This window comes from Bombus huntii, chromosome 8 (assembly GCF_024542735.1).
Source record: "Bombus huntii isolate Logan2020A chromosome 8, iyBomHunt1.1, whole genome shotgun sequence".
In the NCBI taxonomy this organism is placed as follows: Eukaryota; Metazoa; Arthropoda; class Insecta; order Hymenoptera; family Apidae; genus Bombus; species Bombus huntii.
Window position 1 is genome coordinate 14,430,061 of NC_066245.1, and position 27,461 is coordinate 14,457,521.

The 27,461-nt window shown below is 35.3% G+C and overlaps 1 protein-coding gene across 3 annotated transcripts in view; it reads right to left on the bottom strand.

Moving 5' to 3' along the window:
- LOC126868699 (lachesin-like) overlaps nt 1-27,461 on the bottom strand; it is a 266,628-nt gene that overhangs the window by 43,200 nt on the left and 195,967 nt on the right. For all 3 annotated transcript variants that reach the window (XM_050624475.1, XM_050624476.1, XM_050624474.1), the window contains 2 exons: nt 16,439-16,656; nt 13,472-13,547 (listed from right to left, as the gene is read on the bottom strand). In XM_050624475.1, the coding sequence (XP_050480432.1) occupies nt 13,472-13,547; nt 16,439-16,656 (294 nt within the window). The remainder of the gene's footprint in view (nt 1-13,471; nt 13,548-16,438; nt 16,657-27,461) is intronic.

The window sequence follows — 27,461 nt, forward strand, 5'->3', positions numbered from 1 at the left end:
TTCTTTGTGACTGGTTGGTAATTTAAACATAGCATTTTTGATATGTTTATTGCATGTAATTTACATGTATATCGTGAACATGTGCTATACTATATGTATTTCCTTTTTTTACACAGATGTAACACCTACATCGTTTCCTGGAACAACTTGCAGCAACATTTTCATCTGAGAGTTATTCCTCTTACAGTTGCTTCGATTGAATTTATAACGTGCTTATGAAATGCTATCTGCCGATTTTCCAATGCTGTAATATGCCATTCTATATTATCGCCATACAATTCACATCCTAATATTTCCAAAAATATTCTTCTTATTTTTTTTATTGATATAGGACTTTTCCACGAAGGATATTTGATCAATCATAAAATGCCTTATATGTCGCCAGGTCAGTAAAATTCATAAATAATGACAATGGTCAACGTATACATCTTCGATACGAATATTCGCTAATTATCTTGTCTAATGCGTCTAATCTATCACTTTTTGTTGCCTTATAAAATGAAATAATTTCTGGTTTATAACAACTTTCTAGTTCAGAAAAGCTGAGATCATTATGTAATGTGAAAAGAAGAACGACAGATTTTCTGGATTCAGGAATATGTGATACAAATGTAAGATTCTGTGCAAATACAAATTTAGATGAATACTGCTGCGTTGAATACATGCAAGTAAATTATTTTAGTAAATCTTTTCTATTTTTACGTACCGTACCAACAAGAAAAATTTTTTTTGTAACAATTCTTCTGTTAGAGTAATATCTGTGAAGAAATCGTCGTTTGCAATTGGTCGGCTGCTGATTGTTTCCAGAAATCGGACAACTATCTTACAATACGTTGTCCTTGATTCTTTTCTGCAGAACTTTCGTTTCCTTTTCATCACTTTTTCCTAAACATCTAAGTTGTACAAATGTTTTCGCATTACACAATATCCATAACTCAACTACGCATGTACACTTTGAATGGACATCTTTCGTAGAAATTTACTAATTGTTTATTAATCGTGCCGACATTTCTTGCGTCAAACAAGTCACGACAATTTGCCACAAAAATGTCTGTTATGGCTCTAAGCGGTACTAACTTGTCCGTAGCTTTTCTTTCTTTTCGAATATTCATATCATCAAAACGCATAAAGCGTACAATTTCTCTGAACCGATCTCGCGATATTGCAGCCATGTAAATTTGACATAAAAATGACTCCATAAATGATGCGAATTTTCTCCAAATTTCCCGAATTTAACTATAGTCAATAAAACTCCAAAAAATGTATTGATTTCGGTGCGGTCTATAGGTTTCCATTTCTTATTTGATATCGTACTATAAACTTCTGCTTTCTAATTTGTATATTTGACAATTATATCAATAATTTCATCATTGATAAAAAGATGGAAGCTTCTATCGATGTAATATTTTCTCTTTTGGTAGTTAATTCGCCATTACGCGATGTAATTTGCATTTAATTTTTGTTGAGAGCAATATATTTCCATGTGTATCTAGTTATAATTCGATCTCTTACATGAATTTTCATCATTTCAATTTGTTCGTCAAAATCGTTGATTTTATAAAAAACACATCGTTTTGTATGTCTTGTAACTCAGCCTCAACATTGCTACAGCATGATGTAGTACTTTCATCGGGTGATAACTGTATATCAAAATCATCTTCATTTGTAAGACTATCGAAAGCACAACTTTGATTCCCTGGCTGTCCTGTTTCTTCAATCATCGCGAATGCTTCTTTTCACATTGAGCTCTTTAAAATATCTCTTTTTTTGTCGATAGTTCAATAGATACTAATGGACGCACACAAATTCTTTTCCTCTCTGAAGATAAAGTCTTCTTATTGCAAATTGTCGAAGAGTAAAATATCGAGAGAAAAAGAAGAAGCTCGCATGTTTCTCAGATTACAAATCCGATACGCATTATTTACAATATTTTTTTTTTTATTTAATTCTTTACATTCACAATTTGTCCAGTTTGGACATTTGGCAGAATTTTTTAGCTGTTTGATTATCATGTGAGTGGCTACATCCAGCGGGATACCATCTTCGTGTTTGTTAGGTTGTGTCCTTTGTGAAGTCTGCTGGGTGTTTCCTTTTCAGTTTTCTATCCATGTTGGAGGTTTCTTTTTTTTTTTTATTTAGTTGTTTACATTCACAATTTGTCCAGTTTGGACATTTGGCAGAATTTTTTAGCTGTTTGATTATCATGTGAGTGGCTACATCCAGCGGGATACCATCTTCGTGTTTGTTAGGTTGTGTCCTTTGTGAAGTCTGCTGGGTGTTTCCTTTTCAGTTTTCTATCCATGTTGGAGGTTTCTTTTTTTTTTTATTTAGTTGTTTACATTCACAATTTGTCCAGTTTGGACATTTGGCAGAATTTTTTAGCTGTTTGATTATCATGTGAGTGGCTACATCCAGCGGGATACCATCTTCGTGTTTGTTAGGTTGTGTCCTTTGTGAAGTCTGCTGGGTGTTTCCTTTTCAGTTTTCTATCCATGTTGGAGGTTTCTTTTTTTTTTATTTAGTTGTTTACATTCACAATTTGTCCAGTTTGGACATTTGGTAGAATTTTTTGGCTGTTTGATTATCGTGTGGGTAGCTACCCCCAGCGGGATACCATCTTCGTGTTTGTTAGATTGTGTTCTTTGTGAAGTCTGCTGGGTGTTTCCTTTTCAGTCTTCTATCCATGTTTGAGGTGTTGATCGTTTCCGTAGCTAGCCGGTTTGGGTGTTTTCCTATTCTTTTTTGTATTTTCCTGCGTATCTGCTAATTTTCTCTTTGACCATTGGTATTCCCATGTCCTTCCGTATGTCCTCGTTTCTAACGTACCATGGGGCGTTTACTATTGTTCTAAGAATTTTAGCTTGTACTATCTCTATTTTGTTTATATGGCTCATTGCTACTATCCCCCATAGTGGTATTCCGTACGTCCAGATTGGTTTCATAATCGTTTTGTATATTTTTAATTTATTTTCTATGTTTAATTTGGATTTTCGACTTGTTAGCCAATACATTTGTCTCCTTGTTGTCTGTATTTTGTCTATTATTGATTTAGTATGCTGTTTTCATGTGAGTTGTGTTTCTAAGTGGAGTCCTGGTATTTGACTTACCTTGTTTGCGGTATGTGCGTGCCCTTCAGTAGGATGTTTGGTGGTATCTGTTTTCGCAGTGTGAATGTAATATGGTTACATTTATCGGGGTTTGCGTTTATTTGTTTATCTTGCAGCCACTTTTCTATTTTTGTGACATGTTCTTGTAGTAATTTGACTGCTGTTTCTGGGTTAGTGTGTCTGACTAGTACAGCTGTGTCGTCCGCGAATGTCAGTATTTTGCTATTGGTTTATTTACAATATGGGTTAAAATCTATGCGGCTTTGGTAGCCGACGATTAATGCCTATTTACAATTTTTAGGAAATAAGATTTAATTACCTTTTTTTCATCATTATGCGAATTCCAACCACGAAATTTATATTTTCCGCATAAATAACAAACGAGAAACAGCGCCTGAGTGCGAATATGATTTTCCTGAATAATTTATCGAATCGAAATCTACAGATCAAGTTAAAAGTTTGGAAATTAGTCGCGCAAGTTTCAAGCACGCGAGAAGCCAGTACAAATTCTTACACGTCCGCAGAGGGAGCACAAAAGACGTGTTGCAATTGTCGTCTTCGTCAGTGAGGTTGTCGTTGTCTGGCAAGTTAACGAAAGACCGTGATCAATTCGTAATTAAAGCCGCGAACGGTTCGATATCGCTGCGTAAAAGAACCTTCGGGGAAGCTGTTTGCCCGCGTATCACGATAAAGAATTCATTAGCGGGACCCTCGGACCGAAATGAAAATCTCAGAGAAATTTCCGCTAAATTTTTAAACGCCCGATAACCGTTTCGTGTTTTTCTTCAATTAATCGAGACCGACCGCGCGAGGCTTACCGAATAATTGATCGCGACGTATTAACTCTACGTTGAACGATTTTCCTCTCTTAAACGAATTTTCTTCTTCCTGCAGATTTTCTCGTTTTCCGTTTTCTCTCCTTTTTCTTGTATTCTTCTTTTCCTTTTCTCCTTTTTACCTTTAGTAGTTGGGATAAATGCATTAAGTAGATAGGGATCCTGCTCTTTCTTTTTTTGTTTTTAATAAAATCTTGTTGCCAGTGATCGATAGCTTTGTCTGCTACGAAACGTATTCTCTATCCGAATTATAATTTTTGTAATTTCTTTTTATAAATTTATAATATATTATATATTAATATATATATTATATATTATAATATTATATACGTCAGAGATGAAAGGACACCGAATTCCTTTGGAATTCCCTTTGGAATTTTGGGAAAACCCCTTAACACTTTAATCTAGATTCTACCATAGCCGTAATTAAGCAGTTCATTCAATCCGATTGTATTTGTTCGAGATTTGTGATAATGGGCTTGGGCTCGAGGCGACAACCAGTCGCCGAACGTAGCCGCGGTCAAGGGATGAACGCTTTGCCTAACAAAAGTATGGAGTAATGGTATAGCTCTACTTAAAAAGAAATAGTTGTAGCGGCACTCGATAGTAATAATTTCAACGGTTTCTGTCCTGTGGATCGCCACACGCAGATCCTATTCTTCGGGTAAGATGATTATCAGATGTAGACGCATCTCCACAGTAGATGTTCAACTAGCCTGAGGACCCGTTACAAATCTTAAGATTTAGTTAACTAAAATCCTTCAAACAGGCAGGAAAATAGGGGAAATCTATTTTTTTCACGAAGGACGCTTCCTCCTAACAACTTTCTCTCAAAGGAGGTTAGCATCCTTCTTTAACCACCAACATAGGAATTAACCAATTAACAGGAACGTCTATTTCCCTCACTTTCCGAACGAAGGTTTTCCTCGATGAATCCGATGATCTCGTGTCCTTAGACACACCCCATCATAGTTTTCCTCTGCAGCATCATCGTGACGGAAAGTCATTCTCTCTCGTGAGGTCTGATTAGCGAGTTACATAGCGTCTTTATGCTCGGTGAATATTTTTACATTTTAACAAAGAGCTAGTTTAGTAATACTTGTACCGTAGACATGTAAATCGAGTCCGACTTAGACTTTGGAAGAAATTACATTTGTTATCCCGTTGACCGCGGATTCGTTATCGAATCTAAGACCATTGTCATTAGTGTTTAATCACCGCGGTTACTTGTCAATTCTGCAATATCAACACTTGTACTAATAATCATATTTGTATTAGTAAATATCTTCTCCATTGCATAACAATAATGTCTAATCCAAATGAAGATTCGTTACACGCTCCTAACCCTAATCATAATGTGAAGCCGACATATATATATTATATATACAGGGTGGTTGGTAACTGGTGGTACAAGCGGAAAGGGGGTGATTCTACGCTAAAAAAGAAGTCGAAAATGTAGAATAAAAATTTTTTTTTAATTTTTTTTTCTTTTTTTTTTAAATTTTTCCATCGAGACAACGATCTACAGTGAGATCCGTTACAACGTACCGCACGCGTACCGAGCGAAAATTCAAAGTCGATTTTCTCGAAAACAAAGCCTCAAACGAAAAATTTTTATTCTACTTTTTCGACTTCTTTTTTCGCATAGAATCACCCCATTTCCGCTTGTACCACCAGTTACCAACTACCTTGTATAATATTTGACGCAGAAATAATTTGAGCAGATATTTGTGGAAATACCTTGCCAGAATTACCGCATAAAATTAATGTTACCTGTTCTCTTGTCACAGGATTGGATGTTAATCAACTAGATGATTGGAAGCGGTAAGTTTTCTCCAAGTTTGTCTCGGAATGACAACTCAAGCGACCAATTCCACAGGCGCCGAGTAGCATTCCGTTTACACAGAAAGTAGTTTAACGTGAAAATTATGATGGACAGATTACTAGCTGAAATGAAATTAGCTCTCCAACCCCTTAGGCGAATTAAGAAATCGTTGGGAGAACGATGATCTTCGCGATTGTTTTATCCTGAAACCGGTAGTAGGAATTGTTTGACTATTTCAATCATCTTAATAGCTCGAGGATTAATGAATAAGGATTAATGAATATTTCCGTAGAATTTTTGTTTGAAATGCGAAACATTATGGCGATGGTTGAGGTGAACGGCCTGTATAAATCACGTTATTCGAGCGGAGAAACGACGATGATTGTTCGAACTCATAGCAGTATTCAAATTTGTGAATAAATATTGAACCTGATCCTGCTGTTAGGTATCGACAGATTATGTTACAAAATGGAGTTTCTTGCGGAATCAAACTGTTGTACCTTGCAGATTATATTACAAAATAATGTTCATTTACATTCATTGGAATAATTATTAGAGAATTATGATTTCACTACGTGACATTAAATTTCTTCCAAGAGTTTAAGATATTTTAATATGTTTTATATAGCACGTATAATATAATATACAGTAATATAAGTATTTTGCAGAATATAAGCAAATATAAATAGGTAACTTTTTTTTATTCACGCGTATCTAGAGCCTGATAAAATAAGGAAAAATTAATGAATTTTACGATAGTTTAGAACATTAATTTTTCATCCTAATATAACACCAATTAATATACGATCTGTACGGCGTACGGTGATGCAATACACGTTCTACGATAGCGTGTTAGGATTAGCATAATTAATACGGGTAATTAATAGTTACTGTACCTATCAGATACATCTATAATGGTGTTCATCGCAGAAATACATCAAACGAAATACTTCTTGACGATGAATATTGATTTCGATTCGATACGCCATTTGATATTCACCTTACTCGAAATAACAGCCCATAACTAGAACAATACCTATTCCTGTACCAGTAGTAATACTGCCATATTAAAGTATTGCATTATTTTCAAGTACCAATATAAAGTATTTAGCAAGTGCTTTGCATTTTCGAAACAAACATCGATAACGATTTTTTATCATTTTTCGCGACAAAACTTTTTTCGTCCTCGTGCATCATGATGATGCACGGGCAAAAATTTTCGCGAATATTTTATCAGTGTTGTAATTTGCTTTTATAATTTACTAAAGAAACGGCTAATTTGACGTTGGGTAAATAGGTGCGGTGCAAAAAATGTTAATAGTCGGAACGTTGGTCGAAGAGGAAGATTTAATGTCACATGTGAGATTAAAACTGCAAATATACGTAATATATGTTAAAACAAGCAGCTGCGTGAAATATAAAAAACAAATTTGAACCATTGCTAATCAAAGTTACGGAACATTCTTTATCCCAAATAAAAATTCACAAATATTTCTTCCTCGCAAATCTGAAAGAATTGCAAGATTCAAAGCTCAAAGTTAATTTCTCTGATTTCTCAAATACGACACTCAGCCATGCATAATTGATTAAAAAGTTGTTCTTAACAGAAATGAAAATATTCACATTTAAAGTCGGGAAACCATTCGAAAACTACCTACTAAGTAGAGCCTCTGCCTTCTTCTTCGAACAAATAGACGCGTCGGAAGTTTCGCGAGTTGGAGGAATTAAAAAATTCAGAGTTAACGCCTGGACTAATCTCAGAGACGTTTCAAGGCCGAAGCGTAGCTTCATGCAATTAATAAGGAGGTGAGATGGTTGGTGATAAGGCAGGGAATGGAATCAACGCTATAAATGCCTATGGGAAGGCTGTCTAACGACCGACAATTAAATCCCCGTCTCAGTCGGAGGCCAAAGAGGAAGAAGCGTTGCATTATGTATACGAAGCTTGGAGTTTGAAGGGAAAGCAGACGGTGCGGTACGGCGGTGAGAACGAAGTCGAAGGAAAAGAGAAAGAGAAAACACGAAAGAAGAAAGAGGAAGAAGAAGCCGACAGCCGAATGAATACGATATTGTTGCTATCCGCAACACGGCCGCAAGTTTTGTTCGTTGCAGCAGCCTGCAGCGGCCCTCCCTTCCTTCGTCCTTCCTCCACTATGCTTCCTCCACCCTCACAAATAGCAGTTTGACTCGACTATGGAATAAATTAGCCGTGCTCCGGCTTTTCCTGCGAACGATGGAAAAGGAGAAGTTGCGCGTCAGAAAAAGTGAGAGATCGCAGCTCGTAGGAAGGGATGCGAACTCAAGAGAAAGGAACGGGGGAGGGGATGGGGTGGAACGGACGGGATGGTTGCTTATCAAGAAACAGGGGTACTTTGTCCCTTAGGCGGTCCTTAATAATAAATTCATATCTCTACGACCTCCTGCTCTTCGTTCGTCTTCTCCTCCACTACGTCTCTCCTGGTGTTCACCCCATACAGTATCCCCACCAAAGGCAGATCCTGCAACCAGAATTTCACCCTTGGCTACGGTAGTAGCAAACTCTCCCTCTCAGTTAGATTACAAATCTCTTTTTTATGCCGCTTAATAAAACTCGTCTGACATATCTCTGACTTCTACCACTTAATTTCGGCCCCCTTTGTCCATCGAGCCGACCTTTTCTCCCTTCGTTCTTTCCTTTTTTGCATTTCCTTCTTTCTTTCTCTTCGTTGATTTCCTTTACTTTCTATCGCTTTTCCTTCTTTCGTTTCCTTCCATTTTACAGTCTTTTTCCTTAGATGTATTTACCATCGTATGTGTCGGTGTTGTTCTTACGTCTGCCTTCATTCTACTCGTTTGAAACCTGTTCGACCTGTCCTCGTTCAACGTTCGCGGGGAAACGAGCACCCCTTTTGGGACTCCCATGGGTTCCGGCAAGGTTATTTTACTCCCTCTACCACAAACGGAATGAATTCGAATTCCTTTCGAGTCTCGGTATCTCTTTGTGGCCGATGTTTCAAGAAGGAAGATCGATCTCCTCGTGAAGGACAAGACCGCGGAAGATAGACGAAAGGTCTTGTCGGAGTAGTAAAGTACGAAAAGATATTATTGTTTCCGTTATCATTCTTCTTCTTTTTCTCTATTCGTGATTTTCAATTAAGAATTTAATAAATTTGATAAATATATATTTTATATGTACTAACTTGGAATTTTTTAACGAATGGAAATTTGTTATAGTAATCCGATACGTCAATTACAATTTCTTCGTAAGAATGACGTTGCGGATAGTCTATTAAAAAATTGGTAATATGGATATTAATATTCTTTATGCGTTGTCGTTTCCTAAGCATTATACTTCGCATATAATCGCCACTGAAAGAGAGGATAATGCAAAGGGAAAACAATAAAAGGCAAAATTGAACTTTATTGCATGAAAAGATACTCCGAATTATAAGCGTGAGACGGAACCAAATGAAAACACGACAGAATAATCAAGGGAAGAATTTAGACAACTAAGTCTGAATAATTACGAACAGGTTGGTGTGGTGTTTGCCAACCCCAAGGAATAATACCTTTATACCCCTTTGTTTCGTGAAAGCGACCAATTAGTAAGTAATATTCGTATCCAGAGGGCAAAAACTCTCTGAGCTATTGTGTGACTTTTAAAAATCTCGCCAATTAGAAAGCAATTTCCAGGAACACGCTGAGAATTTCTCTCTGGTATATACCGACGCTATATTTACGCTTGTTTTATTTCCTCCTCCTTTAGCTCCTTTCTTCTTTTTCTTTTTATCTAGCAAAGTTATTTTTGCGTATGCATTCACACTCCACTCGGACGAAATTAAGGTTTCGCTACAAACGTATCTCTTATTCTCTTTTTTTCCAAAATTTTATTTTGATTACCTCTGCTTTATATAGCTGGCAAATTACACTCTCAGAAACCTGTGCAACTTAGCTGCGCATCCGATGTTTAATATTCGACATTAAAACTTTACTTGAACTTTCGCTTTAAAGTACATAGCCCGTCTAATATCATAACGGCTGAACGGCATGAAACTCAATATCGACATATTCACATTATTTAACATATGTATTTTAATAGAAGTGCGTTCGCCTAACGACAACAGCACAGTATCGACGCTTCTCCTTATCGATAGTAACATGGATGTTTTGCTGGTCATGTAACGATCGTATGCCATTTGTATGCTGCTCGCACGTTGACAACTGAGAATTCACTGCTGATACTGCGTTGGTGACGAATAGGATGGATCAAAAAAAAATTGATAAAATAAAACATAAAAAAAATAATTCAGATTCGACATCAGCAATTTTAATGCAATATCTACTAGAAGGAAAAAGGGAAAAAATAGTGGTTTAGATGAAATAGATACATTTTTTTAAGTATAGCAGCAACCGTAAAAAAGCTATCATCTCGAATCAGAGCAATAACAAAGAAACAAAGTGTTTTAACAGTATCACATATTGAATTAGAAGAGATAGATAAACACCGAGTAGAAAAAGATAAAGAAAGTAATATTTCTATTTTAAAATCTATAAAATTTGTATACTATAAATAAAATTTTATAGTCTTGCATTTACCTTGAATATACTGTCAGTTTTTCAATGGGCGTTATTGCTTCTCTAAATTTTGTATTTCGTTCGTGTATAAAATTTTCTACACTTTTTAAAAATATCTGATATCGGGTAGTTGACATTCGAAAGTACTGATGGAACCTTTGTCCATCTCTAATTAACTTTTTTTATATAGTACATGAAATTTACCTTCGTCTTTTCTTAATTTCAAACTTTTCTACTAACTTCCGTTTTCTGTCATCTTCTTGCTTATCAAGTAACAATGCTATTATAGTCAATTCTTGGATTGTAAATTTCGAGATTTTTATTAATGTGGGGAATATTGGAAATATGGACTCACGCGCTGCCGATGCGTGGACAGCTGAACGTTGTTGTATTAGTACTGTACCGTTACATGGACGATACTTGTGAATATGTCGATGTTGGTCTAACACCGGTCAGGCGTTGTGCTGTCAGATGGTCTAACTTAATTCTCTCAGTGATCGGAATGTGGTTCATTTAATTCTTCTTTTTACTATTTTTAGTTGTCTTCTACTTTCTGTTTATATCTCTCTATTATAATGAAACTTGCGATACATTTTATGGGTCAACTATGCCATATATTTAAAAATATCGACTCTCTAGACAGGGTAGAAGGCAACGATATATCTAAATTTAATGCAATGGCTTGAAATATAAGATTCGAAGCACGGCATCTTCTCCTACTGTTTATTTTGAATATGATATTGTTCTAGAAATCCTATTTAGACGTTAAAGTGATTAACAGCGAGTGTTACAGAATATCGATATCATTGTTCTGATATCCCTACGTTATTAGATTATACGTACGAGTGTCCCTAATGGCCTTTCTACGATATTTAATCAACTAAGCTTGTGCGTCCAATAACTGCTAATAATCAGTGACGATTCTCGAACATGGTCCTATAACGCATTCGATTGTTCGACGTGGTTTTCAACGTCGAGCTAATTTCAGCGTCCCTTCTATCACATAACACAATAATTCAAAATTACAACTACACCTATATTGTGTCAAGTCGACCACTTGGAATACATATAGTTGGCGATGCTAACATAGAGATCTATGGTCAAAGACTGAACGCATATACGCCTTCCCTGATCAAATGGCACTTAATATTGCTGTTGTTCATATTCAAATAACATTAGCTAGTTCACCGGATGGATTATTGTTGTTACCGATATATTGATCAGTTTCCTATTGACCTTTGTATATTGTAGGCTTGTGGCTGTTGCAATAATTAGGTCGCGGTCATTATTAGCCCCGCAGCCAAGCGGAAAAGACGAACTCGTCTGTTTTGTAACAGGAAACTAGAGAAACTGATATCCCGATTGTTTGAATATTCTTGGTATGTTAGGAAATGAGTAATACTTAAAATAATCTGTAAACTAAAAATATGTGAATCTAAAATTTATAGAACAATCGACGAGGTTTAGCAATAACTATAAAACGAGTAGATGACGAAAGATGAAATTCCCTTTAACTTTGTCGAAATTGTACACCTTCCTTTCACATCTTTGTGGGCACGTTGGAAATGTTTGATGGACAAGCTCGTGGGTTCACGAGAGGAACTAACTACGCAGCCACGGATTTCCACGAATCCGGACTGCTTTCATCCGGTTGGACAGAGGTAATCGCCTGCAGGGATCACTGGCAGCCTTTTTCTTGCCGGTAGCCTTTTATGCTAAACGTTCGCTTCATTTGAATGTCGCTAATGCGAAAAACCGATGCATACTAATGGAAAGCGGCCTCCTCGCTCTTTCTCACCCCCTCTCGTTGGAGATACCGGTTGAACACACCGAAATCATCCTTCCGAGCGCACGTGTTCGTACGTGGCGTTCACGTTTGCACAGCGACTGCCCATTTCTCCATCGGCTCTTTATGTCATATGCATATATTAGGCGAGATATACGCGCCATTTCAGAAGAAGCTGCGCGGTAAAATTGAAGATACACTATTTCCACAATTTCCGATGATGGTTACCTAATTCCAATGCTAGACAGTGCAACGGTAAATAAATAGAAAAGTAAGGATTTCGTGACAAGTTTTGCTAGGTTTTGTAATATCAGTGTTTTGTCTCTAATTCCTCGTTGTCTTCCAAATTGCTTTGCTCAATTTGGTATTTAATATACCTACTTATTCAAATGTTCCACGATAATTTACATTTTACGTATTCAATCGCTAATAAGAAAATATGAACTTTCTTTAAAAAAAATAGTGTTTTTCGGGAAAATTGGTTTTTCTATTAAAAGTGGTTCTGAATAAAGTTTCTCGATCACGAAAATCAGTTGTAATCATTCGGTATCTCAAATCTAATGGTGTAACTGTGCGGTAGTCAAGAATAGTGGTGCTTCCGCGTGATTTCGCGAACGATTTAATCACGGATTAATAGGTCGCCGCAAAAGCGATCCTCGAGGTTTCTAGGGTGGTTAATTAATTGCGTGTATATATTTGCCGAGGAAACCCGAATTAGTGAAATCCGATTTAGGACCGAACGTTTTGACCGAGGGACGTTCTGCAACCAATCGCTCAGCGTGTCTCTGTAAATAGTATGTCTCCTCTCGTCTCGTCTTCGTCTACTTTGTAAACACCTTGCAGAACGACTGTACACCAGTGCTTCTCAATTTTTGTTATCCCTTTGCACTTTACAATCTCCAATATGATACAGCATGAAATTTTACAGACCACATTTAAACATTCAGCAATTTATGGAAATAACTTTTATAAGAAGTTAAATATCAATCATGTATTTGGATCAAAAGTATGAGGTACTCGTTTGAAATTCGATGAACGAAATGATATCAACAAATATACGGTGTAATTGTTCTAATGAAGAAAGCAAAATTTGGCTATATGTCAAGGAATAAAACGCTTTAATTACGAAAAGAAGGAAATTTAAAAATTGCTATACGAGGAAGTAGGAAAAATAAATAATATTTAATTAGGATTATTTGGTATACGAAATAGCAGAGATAACCTAAAAATTCTTTACACGGAGAGCTGACAAAATTGTATCTTGTTTGCGAACCACTGGTATGCTCACCGCAACGATCCGTCATTAGCTCGACAAACGTTCCCGCGGGATATTTTAAAATGCGAGTAAACAAACGACACTTACTGTACAAACGAATTGTGCCGTCGGTCTCTCCACGTGGATTTTTCGCGACGCACTTGTAGCTACCGTAATCCTCCTCCTGAAAAACAGAATAGTAACAACGTCAGAATCAAGCGTCGATCAGAGTTGGCTTTTAACCAAAGTTGTGTTTACACAATAGTCAGTTATTTAACAAAATCCGAAAAAATGTTATGTGAAAACGAACGATAGAGGTAAGAAATGTATGTTAGATGAATATATCAATCGATCCGATTATATTTGCTCGCATTTTCATTTTTCTTATGTTGTGCTTACCTTATGCACAATGATGTTTTGCGACGTTCGATGAGTCAGATTTTTGTGCAAGTATAGAAGTAGGATAAAAGTGTTAGAATTAGATAAAAATGTTTGACGATGCTCCTAAAATGCAACAAAGAAGATAAAAAATGATAGGAAGAAGAAGGAAGAAGAACATATTATATTCTGTCATTCTGATGACATGAAGAAATTTCTCTTTTACACGATTATCTTAAGGATATCCTCTACATGTACGAAAATAATCTAGGAATAAATTTCGTGAGATATCACGAAACTTTTCAAATATCACCTGTTGGCTTCGCGGCTCTTCATGCCGACTAAAGGCAGAGTTCCGTAGGTGAGCATTTTCCTCTGGAATCGAAGCTAATCTTCAGAGTATTTCACAAAAAGACAATCTTGAAAATTTCTGCTCGTTTTTGCAAAAGAGGCATCGCGGTACTGGAAGTTTCGTCATCATTATAAAAAAATTGTTTCGAAAAAATTAATTTTAAGTTTCGTGTTGATTAAATGTCTTTTACTCCTTCCAGTCAGTACTATACTTCCATGAAGTTTTACACATTTATTTTTTAATACCCTGTATATGTAACAAGGGAAGTATTTTTTGCTTGGCTGAGGATGTGACGAAGGAAAACTTTTTATGTATTTTTTTTTTTTTTTTCGTGGACACATTTGTAGTGCAACTATATTTTCACAAAAGAATTGCATATCTTTATTAAACAAATGACTCGTGTAAATACCTCTCGAAACACGATTCTCAAAAAATATAAAAAGTTAATAACGATGGCTAATAACAACAATAATTACATTTAATAGGCTATGAAAATTAAGATGTTCTTGCAAGAAAAATATCGATTTCTCGGCTGTTTATTATACATGAATAACCAACCGGTGCGAGAAAAAATACGGCAAGAAATTACTTAACAAGGGAAAAAGACCACACGATCTTTGTTCCATGTTATTTAAGAAAAAACGGAAAAATAGGAATTATTATTACAGGGAACACCGGAGAATAGATGAATATTTGTATCGCAAACAAACGAACAAACACCCAAAAAGAAAGAACCAACCTGCCATGTGATATACGTACCTACCTAATTGCACTAAAATAAAAAGATGCAAAATTAGCAGGGAAAATTAGTTCATCGTCGAGTTATATCTCAATAATATTAATGATGATCGATTTCAGCCTATACCTTTATGCACAATTTTAGAATAATCGATACGCGATTTCTATTTAAAATCGTTACTTTATATTTTTAGTCCCGTTAAATTATCTTTACTCTTACTCGAGAAATAAGCGGATAAATTTTGTTTCGATGAATTCATCGTTCAAGAGATGATTTTATTTCAACCTTGGAAAACGATTTTCGACGCGTCGCTTCGAGACATGTTTCAGCGAACACGACAAACGAATTGTCTTTGCCAGATGTTGCAATTCAATCGGTAATTTTTCGCGTCGATACATTGGGATTTTTGTTTCATCGAAGAGTAACGATTCGCTTCCGATCCATCGACGAGAAAACGATATTAAAATAATTAAAAGACATCGGCTGAAGTTCAACAATCGGTGAGCATTCGCTTTTGCTTCCTCGATTCTTTGACGGGACGCGATGAATGGAGATTGAAACGATTACCCGGTAAAATAGAATTGCAAATTTTTCTATGAAATGCTGTGTTTATGTGTTAGTGTATTAATTTTGACGCTGTGATATTTCATTAAAAGTATATTTATAATAATTAAAAAGTATAATTGTTTATCAGAGAACCAGACTAATTGGAAGAATTATACCATATTTTTTAGAAAAGTAGAAAAATAATAATAACAGAAGTAATGGAAATAATGGGGAACAGTATTCCATCTCTGGCTCTCATTCATTTTATTATACAGAATATTAGTCGGTCCAAGAATATGAACAAAGTTAATGATCCGCATGTGTCTAACGAAACTTCTGCCATTATGGTTTTATTTCATCAAATTTTCATAATATCTTTTTGTATTTCCAATAAATTAATTGGTGTCGTATTGTTAATTTTTGTAAAATTTTATCGAAAAATACATTACCTATATTTTTTAGAATATGTGTTGGTAATCAATTTATTAAATGTGCGACAATGTCGCAGTTTTCCAAAAATTTTCAATTGCCGTCGCTTTTATACTAGTACGTTTTCTAACTTGGTCCATACCTGGCATCTAACTATGAAATAGATATACTGACAGATAACTTCAATGACGAATCTAATTTGGATAAAGTATCTTCTTTTTCTTGTTCCTTCAATTTTCTTCTTCTCTTCCTCCTTTAACATTATATTACCACAGACCTCCTGAACCCACATAAATAATGTGAGTAAATAAGTGTAGCTTATTCATGAAATGTCATAATGATTTATTCGCAAATCATGATTAATAAATGTTACCGTAAGAACATTTGCATGGCTAATAAGTCTTGTCTGCTGCGTGAACTACTTTACTTAATTATTAACGAACGTTCCTCGCGTACTAAAGTATGGAGTTTAAGCTTGATTCCTTTACGGTATAGTATAGTTGATACAAATTTGACTATTTATCATATTTATTTATCGAAGAATTTTTGTCAACTATTTTTCGAAATTATTTTACTATTTACGGATACCGAAATGTCGATACAAAAGATGAACAATGAAATCTGTTCTTACCTGCAAATCGTATATCGTAAGCGTCATATGCGTCTTGTACGAGGGTTTCTCCGGCGTCGAAGTAGTCTTGTACTTCTTGCTCCCCTGAATCATCAGGCCATCCTCCCTGGTCCAGTAATTCAAAGAAGTCGGATGAGCCTCTGTGTGGCATTCCAGTGTAACCGTATGGTCCGAGGGTGCACCAACCAATTGGTGCGGTATCCACAGCATAGGGGGGACTGCAACGAGAAAAGTGATTGATTGGCTCATAAATGTTCCAATTACTAGCGATACAAGCAGGAGTTCGCGATCGATAACCAGTCCACGTCTATAAATCTTGGCTTGAGTTTGTCGAACACGCGTCTAAGCGCTCCCCGACTCGATCACGCTCTTATGAGACGGGAACAAAGCGGTTACAGGATCAATGAAACTCTTTTTTTAACGATTGGAAGCTTTTTATATTTCATACCTTTAAATAAGTTTATTATGATACGACCACAAATAACGTATCAGATATCCACAGTGAATAAACCAGGATCGTCTGTCTAATTAAATATCGGTAATTGTTGAATAATTAAATGTTCTGTCGGAATCGTCTGTTACTTATTTTCTGAATAAATAAATTTAGCTTTCTATCAACGAGAAGACAAACATTTTCATGACATTATTTAATATTTTCGTATCATATGATAGATAATTTAAATCTTTCTACTGTAGAAGTATATTTCAAGAATACCCTACTTTAAATATCCTCTAGTTATAAACCTCTACAAAAAATGTAAAATGTAACTCATTACGATAAATTAACTATCTAACTGTCTAATTTTTTTCTGAGGGAAAACTTGATTTTGCCCGTTAGTATATCTTTTTCGTTTTCAAACTGTTTCTTACCCCGACTTGCCCTCCTTACTGTAACTTTTCTTTTTTCATTCATCAAGCTCGCGCTCGCTTTCTTCCTCTCTTTCTCTCTCGACTCTCCCATTAAGTTTTGATCTACGCGCCGCGGGCGTCGAGCAATTAAGAGCAAATTAGCGTCAAGATGCTCGATTAAAGACAACGGGCTCGAACAACGGCGGTGCCGCGGTTAAAAATGTGCGTCAACGTTTCGACCGCATTCTCGTGTTGAATACGGCCCTGGTTCTCCACGAAAAAGAATGAAGACGGATGCCGGTGATATTTTATGGAAATTCGATAAAGTTCCTTGAATTAAAGGAACAAAAGGGAAGCGAGCCATTTTTTGCTGCTTTACAACACCGTGATGGATTGTTGTTTCTAATGGTGGAATCTGTTACGTGTCGTAACAGCGTATTAACTTTACTGACGTGAAATCGAACATTTATTTCATAAGCAGCGTTCATCGAATGAATGTGAAACATCGATACGCTGCAGCTGCGACAAACGATTGCGTTTTTAAATATTACACGTTACCTGTTTATTTTGTTCTTTCGTTTGTTTTCCAACCTAAAAAAAGAATTGTACTATTTTTAAAGCGTAGTCGTAAGGCTATAATCGAAGCCAAAAATTAGTTAAAATGTCAAGCGGGAGTACTATCTATCAGTTTCAAACAATTGTCAAAATATTTCTTGCGCGCCTTATAATTTTCATATACGTACAATATCGACGTAAAAGAACTTTTTGAAATTCGAATAAACGAAGTTGCAACATCAGAAATTTATATCGTATATATCAGTAGGTATATGTATGTTTCAGTTCATTCCTTTGTATGTATTCTTCAAAATAAAATTCATACAAAAAATGCACGAAGCTCCATAAAATAACCTTATAATTTCTAAAAAGTGGGGATAGTTGCAATAATCGATAAGGTACCTGAACGGAAATCGAAATGTTGAATTTGGGTTAATCGGGTCTTTTAAAGCGTATTTACGAGTTAGGAAAGCGGAGAGAAAACTTCTGTATTCATTTGCAGCATGGATCGATGCTGATTGAAAAGCAACGTAAGTGATATGGAATACAGATTCGTTTTGCAATATTTCCCGTTCAACTTTGTTTTTTTGTAATTATGAATGTTTCTTTGTATTTCGCTCCATTAGCTGCTTAAATGAGTTATTACTAAAACAATAGAAATTTATTTTATAAAAAATTACAATATATATTAATATATATATTAATTGTATATATATTGTAATTTTTTACAAAATAAATTTCTATTGTTTTAGTAATAACTCAGTTAAGCAGTTATATATATGTATATATATAAGCTATATGTTTATAATTTTGTTAAATTTTTAAAATCTTAAAATAATTCTCAATTATCAACAACTCATTTTTGATATTCCGAATGTGATTTTCGCGTTTTAGATTTATATGAATGTTTTACCAAATTCTAATATATGGGTACATTAATAATAATATCAATAACGTAACGCTTATAATGCAAGATTATAATCGAATATATCAGAATAGTTAACTGTATCGAATAATTAAAATCATATCAAATAATTCACTAAAATAGTTCGTAGTGCAAACATGTTAAGTATCAATAAACGAATTAAGCGTATTTAATGTAATAATATCCAAAACAGAGTTTTGTAAATGTTGATTGTCGTTATTCCTCAGTTGAACGTCGAATTACTTAAATTCCAGGATATACATTTACCATGATTAATCCGACTGTTTTTTTTCGACATGTTAAATCTCAGAAAATAAGTCATGCAGGCTTTACCACGCTTAGACCTGCGGAGTTCCTCCAATAAAAAAGTAATTCCGCCACAACGAATGGTTTTCCATAGGAACCCTCGCGCTTCTGATAATGCCTCCATGGGATGGGAGTGCTTCACTTTAACTTAAACCTCGTAACAATACACCCAGAGACCTCGAACTTTCCTGCCATCACATTCTTCATGAAGTTCGAGACGACCCGAGCATAATTCAACATTCGCGACAAAAAAGGAGGGAAGTATGAGAATGGAGTGTATTAACGTTTAAACACGAACAAGGTATAACATTATATGAGACACTTTGTAATGCAAACTGATAAAGCAGAGATTTTAGTTATGTGCCGAATGTAGACGAAGAATATTTAGTACCAACATTTATTTGGGTCCAGTTCTTCCCATAAAAATTTGTATATCTTTTTATAACATCTACTTTTTCACACGCAACTATATTTTTCTATTACATTATTCAGAAGTCATAACTATCCCAGGCTTTTAATTTATCATGCAAACGTCTGCATTAAATATGCTACCTTTTAGCTTATGTACTCTTCCTGTTCACGCGCGCGTTGTACCAAGTTTTGTTACCGCGCGAATTCATGCGCTACCCCAAAACATTAAAAAATACTCCGCGAATATAGAATTCTAAATTTTATCGATAATGAGTTGGCTGTATTATTTCGTTCGCGATCGACATCCTATCTAGATGATAATGTTTCTCCTGGTATTTTCACGCACTATGTTTCCTATGGGCGGTTGTTTAACTTTCATTCAGAAAGAACGGAGCGAATATCAGATATTGCGTAACAACAACAAAAAAAAAAAAAAAAAAGGAAAAGGTGGAAAGGAAAAGAAATAAAAAAAAAAATTTGATTTTATTCTACCTCGAAGACGAAGACTGATACAAAAGTATACAGATAGTAAAGAGCTTTAAAATTTAAATAAAGATCCTCCGTCGAATGGTTTCAGGAAGCAACTTTCACCCTTCTCATTCCACGGGGAATTACATGGCTCCCTATCTCGCCAGCTTTAACAGCGGCTGCAAGCTTGATTTTCTTGATCCCTTAAGATTCTTCAGGGCATGTTTTATTTAAGGAACGCTGAAAGCTTATCTTTGAAGTCGACGGATACATGATAAATAATTTATGTTGTTAAACGAGTTGAACATCTTTTAATAACTGGTCTCTCATTTTATAAAACGTTCTTTTTTAATTCAATTCATTTCCAACCAAAAGAGAAGGAAACGGACTCACTTTCGTCTTCGTTTCCTTTTATCCTTAAATAAATTTATTCAAGAGCTCGCGATTTGATTTTCCGCTTAACTTATTCGTCGTAACATGGAAATTATTTATTGGAATTCGAACTGTGTTGAATTTTAATATATAAGTATATAGTATATATTATAATATACAGGAAATATCAAATAAAAGGATTTTTTACGTATTCTCAGAAGATGTGAATTGGTATTGTATAACTTATATTTCTTCACCTTGAAAAGAAATATTAAATATTATTATTTTATTATTTTTCACAAAATCTTGTATTTTATTTCTGCTCGTGTAACTGTTTTAAGGCAGTTACGCTAGTGCAATTTATTTATTTCTATTAAGAAATCTTTTGACGGGACGTGAATACAAATTTCCTGAATTCAATAAAAGTGCATCCGAATGGAATGGAAGAAGAAGAAAAGTGATACGGTGCGGCAAGTGGATGTAAATTACCTGAAAATTTAAATAAACATCCTCCTTGAATTGCTTCAGCAGAACAAAGTGCATCCCTTTGAACCTTCTTCCTTTATCCTACCACTTCCATTGATTTTCCTCCCTCTGTTAAAATTGCTTTCATTTTCTACTGTCTTCCCGCGCGAACATGATGTCTACGAATGTTACATTGCGTCGACTTTAATAAAAATATTAGATACGTACTAATGTTGCTCGCCCTATATTACGAAATTTAACTGAAAAACGAATTGGAATATTAGAAGCAAATATCCATTATTTTTCTTTTTATATTATTTCTACATTTTATAATTTTCTTTCTCTCTCTCCCTCTCTCTCTCTCTCTCTTTCTCTTTTCTTAATAAATCGAAGTGAAAAAAGATTGCTCATTTGAATGAATCTATTGAAAAATTACAATTAAAAATCTTTATGCAAAATATTTATTTTCTTTGAAACATGTTAGACGGAAGAATGATAGCGCCTATATGACAATATTAGTAACTGGCCCATTTTCTTTGCAGTTTCTATGGACAGGAACGATCATAATCTGTCATTGCACTTTTACAGACATTAACATTGCATTCGATATGCCTTCATCATTCATGTATATGTCGAATAAAAGCGAAATATCCTTAAAATAAGACAAAAAGGGAATATCCTTAAAATAAGACATTTGTGCAATATAAATGTGAAAATATCCAAATGTCGTCTGGTCCGATATAAATTGGATAAAGTTTCCCTATGCGGATTCTCTTTCGGATTTTCTTCTTCTAGATTTTTGTCTCCTTCGTATAGCTTATGCACGATAGCACTTTTATTTTCCACACGCTGCTAGCGTCTTAATGGCTTGACATCGTAAATCAGTTACAATGTAGTGCACGAAATCATTCGAACGTATTGGAACAGCTTCTTAAAGCGAACAGTTCTTTAATGGCTGCCTGTTTCTGTGTCCTTTTGTCGAGAAAGTGAGATTTGTAAAAAGACTTCCACGACTCGATGCGGACGAGCTAGTTTTGTCACATGGATATTCTCTCTGCATTTCAGCGCTATGTTACATGTTATACACGCGAGGAGATGTGGACAAAGGACAGAACATAAATTTTCCATATTAGAACATTTACGAGTTTGTGTCTTAGTTAATCAAGGACAATTCTGAGCTGGTATTAAACGTGCTAGTGTATTAAAGAGACGAGCGGTAAAATGTAATGGTCAATGTATTTTAAAATCATTTTGAATACAAGTGCAGAGATAGTGTATGCCGGTCGCAATCGTCTCTCACTCGATTCTATCGTAGAACTCGCCGTGATAATTCGTTATGTTGATCGCTATGAAGACTCTCGTAATGATACTGACTGATAATACTCGATGCGGATACTGATACTGACTTCTAGAGAGCACGTTCGTCTATTTATAACTACAGTTGTTATTATAAAAAGTTCGAATGTAATTCCGGTTGGCGATTACAAATAACGGTGATGGTATTTTAGATGTCTAGAGTTCGTTATTTCTTGAATCTATCAGATCGAAACAGCGTTAACACTCCAAGGCACAACAATATGAGCCATTTCCGATTCGAATCGTCCGATGACTCATGTGCCGCTACAATGCTAAGGATGCAAAGGTATATTCGTTAATATTAAAATCCCGAAAATATCCTCTTGCCAATGACTGTCTTTAATCAAATTCTATTGAGCTAAAGTTACAATCAATTGTATATATATACACACAATATACAATATATAATATATAATCTAATCGTAAAGTAATGAGAATTTTGTTTTCGATCTATTCTGAGCAATTTATTTCGATATCTCCCTACCAATCAAACTGATATTTCATCGACTTTATGAGCGTGTAAATATGAAACCACGGAATGGCGAAACGTATTCTCTTTTTTATATGATTATATAATATTTCTCATATATGGTAATTTATGCTTTACTATTTATGCAATTTTGTTACCCGTTAGTCATGTGTAGCATGATTCCTTCAATTGGCATGTACAACTTAAAACACCCCTTTGAAAAATTATTCTACCCCGGTAGAAACAGGGATGGAAAGTACACAATCACGGTTTATCGCTACTTGCAGAGCAGTCACTTTGAACAAAAGAAATCTGCGGTCAGGATAATTCAGAGAACTGAACGGATGTAACGTTCAAGCAGCCGAGAAGCTAGTGTTCCGGTTTTCAATGGCGGAGAAAGCAAAGTTTACCAAGCGGTGAGCATTGAAACGAATGGCTCCACATCGGTTTCATCTGGTGGCTTCTTTGAGCAAGGGCCCTGGTAAATAAGGACTCGATTAAATTCTACTCTCTTCACGGCTATTCCCTTAGAATTGACCACATCGACGATCCTGGCATCCTCTCTCCTTTCCTCTGTTTTCAGAGGATTTTTCCTCTGTTTTTGGAGCTGGTTCTTTGCCCCAGACTTCGACCAGAATTCTGTATTTATAGCTGGTTCCAAGTGACGTTGACCAGTTGAAACAAACGTTATTTTGGTACGTCAAATACAATAAGGAATTTTTAATATAGAGGTACGATTGAAACGTGAAAATAGGTAAGAATCTGAACTTTTATGTATAGTGACTTCAGATTATTTCTTCTTTTAATAAAATATATCATCACTTGCTCCTTTTCAACACTCGAACGCCGTGCGGGCTATCGGACGACTTATGCAGGCCCAAGTGCGTTTGACTCTAAATTAATTTTTTTTTTTTGTTTTGTTTAAAGTGACTGATTTATTTTATTTCCTCGAGTAATATAAATAATAGTAGTCATAAATTTAAATAAAACAACAAAAATAATATATACAGAACGAGTCTATAGTAGGGGGGGGGGGGGGGGGCAGAAAGTGAGCACGTAATATGTCTCTTTATTAATTGAAGCTGCAAGACAGAAACGCAGAACAAAATTAATATTTATTAATTAATTTCTTTTTATATTATATTTATATTTTAAAACGATAAACTTTTTTTCGTTGAACTCCTTTAGTTTCAACCATATTATTTGAGAACGAGGTTGACGAATTGAATTAATTCGATAGGATCGTTGTAAAGATATAATTTACCAATTACATTCGTGTCTACAACACATACATACCTAGGAAGAAAATTGAAACCTGTCATATCAAATATTGCATCACAGCCGTTTGATTGATTTGAAATAGAATAAAATTAATGGATTCAGCGAGTCGGGAACAGCCTTATATCATAACGATATCAAGTGACCTTTGCAATCTTGATCTATCTATCTATCGATTAGTTTAATTTTCAAAATAATTGAGAAAGATAGGTACTAGTTATTTGTTTCTGTCCGTGTTTCCAGACTATTCGTTCTGACTATAGTTTTTTAAAGTAATTTGAAGGTAATTAACATGTCGTGTATGGATCACGAAATATCTCGTGTTCGATAAAAGTTCAGCGTAGATCTCGAAATTTTATCCGTGCTACACGTTATGAATGTATCGTTGTAATTAAACGCTATAAGAAAATTACAGCCTTGAATGTAACCAAAGGCGTGTAAATGTCACTAGAGATAAACTTGATTTAATTGTAACTAGAAAAATCTCTAAATATAAGACTGAATCCAATAAGAAAATCGTGAACGACAACAAAAAATGTATTATGTTCATGAGTCATTTTATCCGAATAATAGTGATTTTTCTGTGAAATGTAATTTGAACCATAATTCAACTTAAAAATTTAATTTAATATTTTAATAAAGTCACATAAAATTTTATATAACTTAAATTTTTTAATTGAAACATACAAATTTTTGTAGTATGGAATAACTCTCCTAAGATATTAATTCTATTCTAATAGTAATAATAAATAGCATTCATACGTTAATAAGATCAACACGTTATGAGTTTTATCCGTTTTCTCGAACACTCAAAATCGGTATTTATATATTTATAAATGTTTCATCCCTGAAGTTCCATCAGTACCATTTTAAATGTTCGATATTAATATTTTATAAATATCACCAGTAACTAAATGAATGCTTGTTTGCACATCATCACTATTTTATTTAGACTTGCTTTATTTTAGTATATACAAAAGAAATTTTAATTGATCAACTATAATGGAAGAATTTCAAAAGTTAATTCGAACGCAATTAACCTCTAACTAAATATCTAACTAACTCGAACTAAAACTAACGTAATTATCGAAATATAAACAAAAGAAAGTGAGAAATGTTTAAAAAGTATAGATCATTTAATCCCCGACCAATCCTAAAACTTTCATGAATCATCGTCAGCGCTGCCGCGCGTCGCTGCGTTATCACATTGTCGTTCACGAATGACATACAATCGCATAGATCGTCGTGAAATCTCCCCGATTTTCCCAGTTATCCCGGCGAGAGTGTTCTAACATGTAATAGAGCCTCGTGAATTACTTTGGATTTCAGGGGTGGCAAACCATCCCTTCGGCCCTCTTCTTATGCAGTATTCCCAGGTTCCCGATGCCGGCCGACGAGGTACTGCTGTCTTCGGATAGCGCAAAGGATATCCGACACCTTCTTAAAATGCAAAACATTCCGTCTCAGAGTGAGAAGGGAGCAGAAAGGTTCCTGGAGAGAGAGCCAGCTCCAGGCGTGACGCTTTAGACCCTTATTGCAAGCACGAGGCTTGCTATACGAAACCTTTCGACGAGTGTTACGACTCGATGTTCCATCGTCTTTTAGTCCACCCACGCTTCGTCAGTCCTCTTCTTCCCTGCTCTCTTTCGTATGCGACGCCAGAAGGTCCCAGATACGTCACTGTTCACTTCATTGTACGTGTAACTAAGGATTTTCCTTCTTCTTATTCCTTTGACTTGGTCTTCTTTATTTTGGTTGGGGATTTGATTTTCAGTGACTTTTAGGATTCCACTTCCTACTTAATTTGTAGGAGTAAAATAATAAGAGGACATAACGAATCTAAGCTAAGGAATGAAAGTATTTATACGAATTAATATTCAAGACTGAACAATTATGCAACGCATAAAGCAAAGTTTGTTGTCAGCGTACAAATCGTATAGCCGACAAAAAGAATAATTACCAAACTGTCTACGTACCAAGAGGAATATTCGAAACAACATGAACCGCAACATCTCCGGCCAAGTCGTTATAGAACGAAATTAACCCCTAAGCCAGCAACCCCCATAAAATTTGCGGTCGATATAATTCCTACCTGTGCAATCCGACAAGCCTGTAAATTCTCGTGTGGATTTTATGAAAATACCAAATATCTGGAAACAAATACTTATTCACGGCGTTAATTAGACGTTAGAATTATCGGCAACTCAATGAAACTAATATCGGATATTATAAACACGTGTAAAACTCGCAAGCATTAGAAGTAAAAATATATATTATAATTATAATATAGACTTCACTAGTTATCAGTAGTGTCAATTATTAAGTCGAAACTTCAAACTTAAGACGAAATCGTCTTAAATAATTCACAATTTTCATTATATATTATTTTTCCCGCCTATTCACGAAACTGAATTTCATTCACGGGAACTATTTTCCCAAATCTTATTGTGTAATCGAACAATCACGTCCGTAACATTAAACTATGATATAAAACACCATCACCGGTTTGAATTTAGTTATTTGGAGGAACGCGAGAAGACTAGCGGGTAAGATAAAAACGAAACGTAACAATGGAGAATCGTTTCAGACGGATAATTCACTTTTCACGGACGAGAAGAAAGGAGGTTCGTAAGTTGCTCTCCTTGACGAATAGCCTGCAATAAAGGGCAGTTGAGTCGAGTTACCGCGTTAAACCTCCTTGCCACAGGACCCTTGGAACTCGCGTTCCACGAGTCACACGCGAGACTGGTATTACTTTCTTTCACGGAGAACACTAACGATCTCAAATACCGTTGGATGAGAGAGAAATCGTTCGAATATCTCATGGTATCGACACGGGGCATTTTTCCTTGGTGTTGTGAACGCGCACTACCTTGTGCACGCTTACTTAAACCTCCGAGGGTGAAATGACTCACCTTGCGCAGCATACAGTTTAAATATTAACCGGAGCCACCACGAAATGTAAACGTCGTCGAGTTAGATTGTGGGAGAACAATGTGCAGAGAATAATGTGCAGAGAACAAGCCCGAAGGTGGATAAAAGCTAATTCAGCTGGAAGTTAAACAGTGTCAAAGGTACACCCGTCGGTTTGATGGGTTAAGACCGCATGGTTTGGTTTACGGGTTTGTCAGCCGTGGTCTTAAATTCATCACAGAAGCGAACCAGCAGTCCCGTATTCTTCGATTAAGAACGTTTATTGAAATTTTACGTAAATGACGATAGATTTTCATGGTATCTTATTTGATGGTAACATAGAGTTCCATTGTGTGCCGATTAACCGAATGTACCATGACCGCTAAAAGGATCGCAAAAAACTATATCTTCAAACTAGCTGAAAAGATTGAATAATTCAAAACTGTAATAATTCAAAATTGTAGAAACAATTTATCAAGTTATTAAAGCTTAATAAATTATAAAACAAATTGTACATTTTTCTTGCCACAATTTTTGTACTTTAGCAGCAAAGAATCAAAATTGTGTCTGAACGAAGTAGAGTTTCCAGAAAGTTAAAGTTTACGGTGACACAACCAGTCAGTCAAGAAAATTTTTACAAAGTACAGTTGCAATTG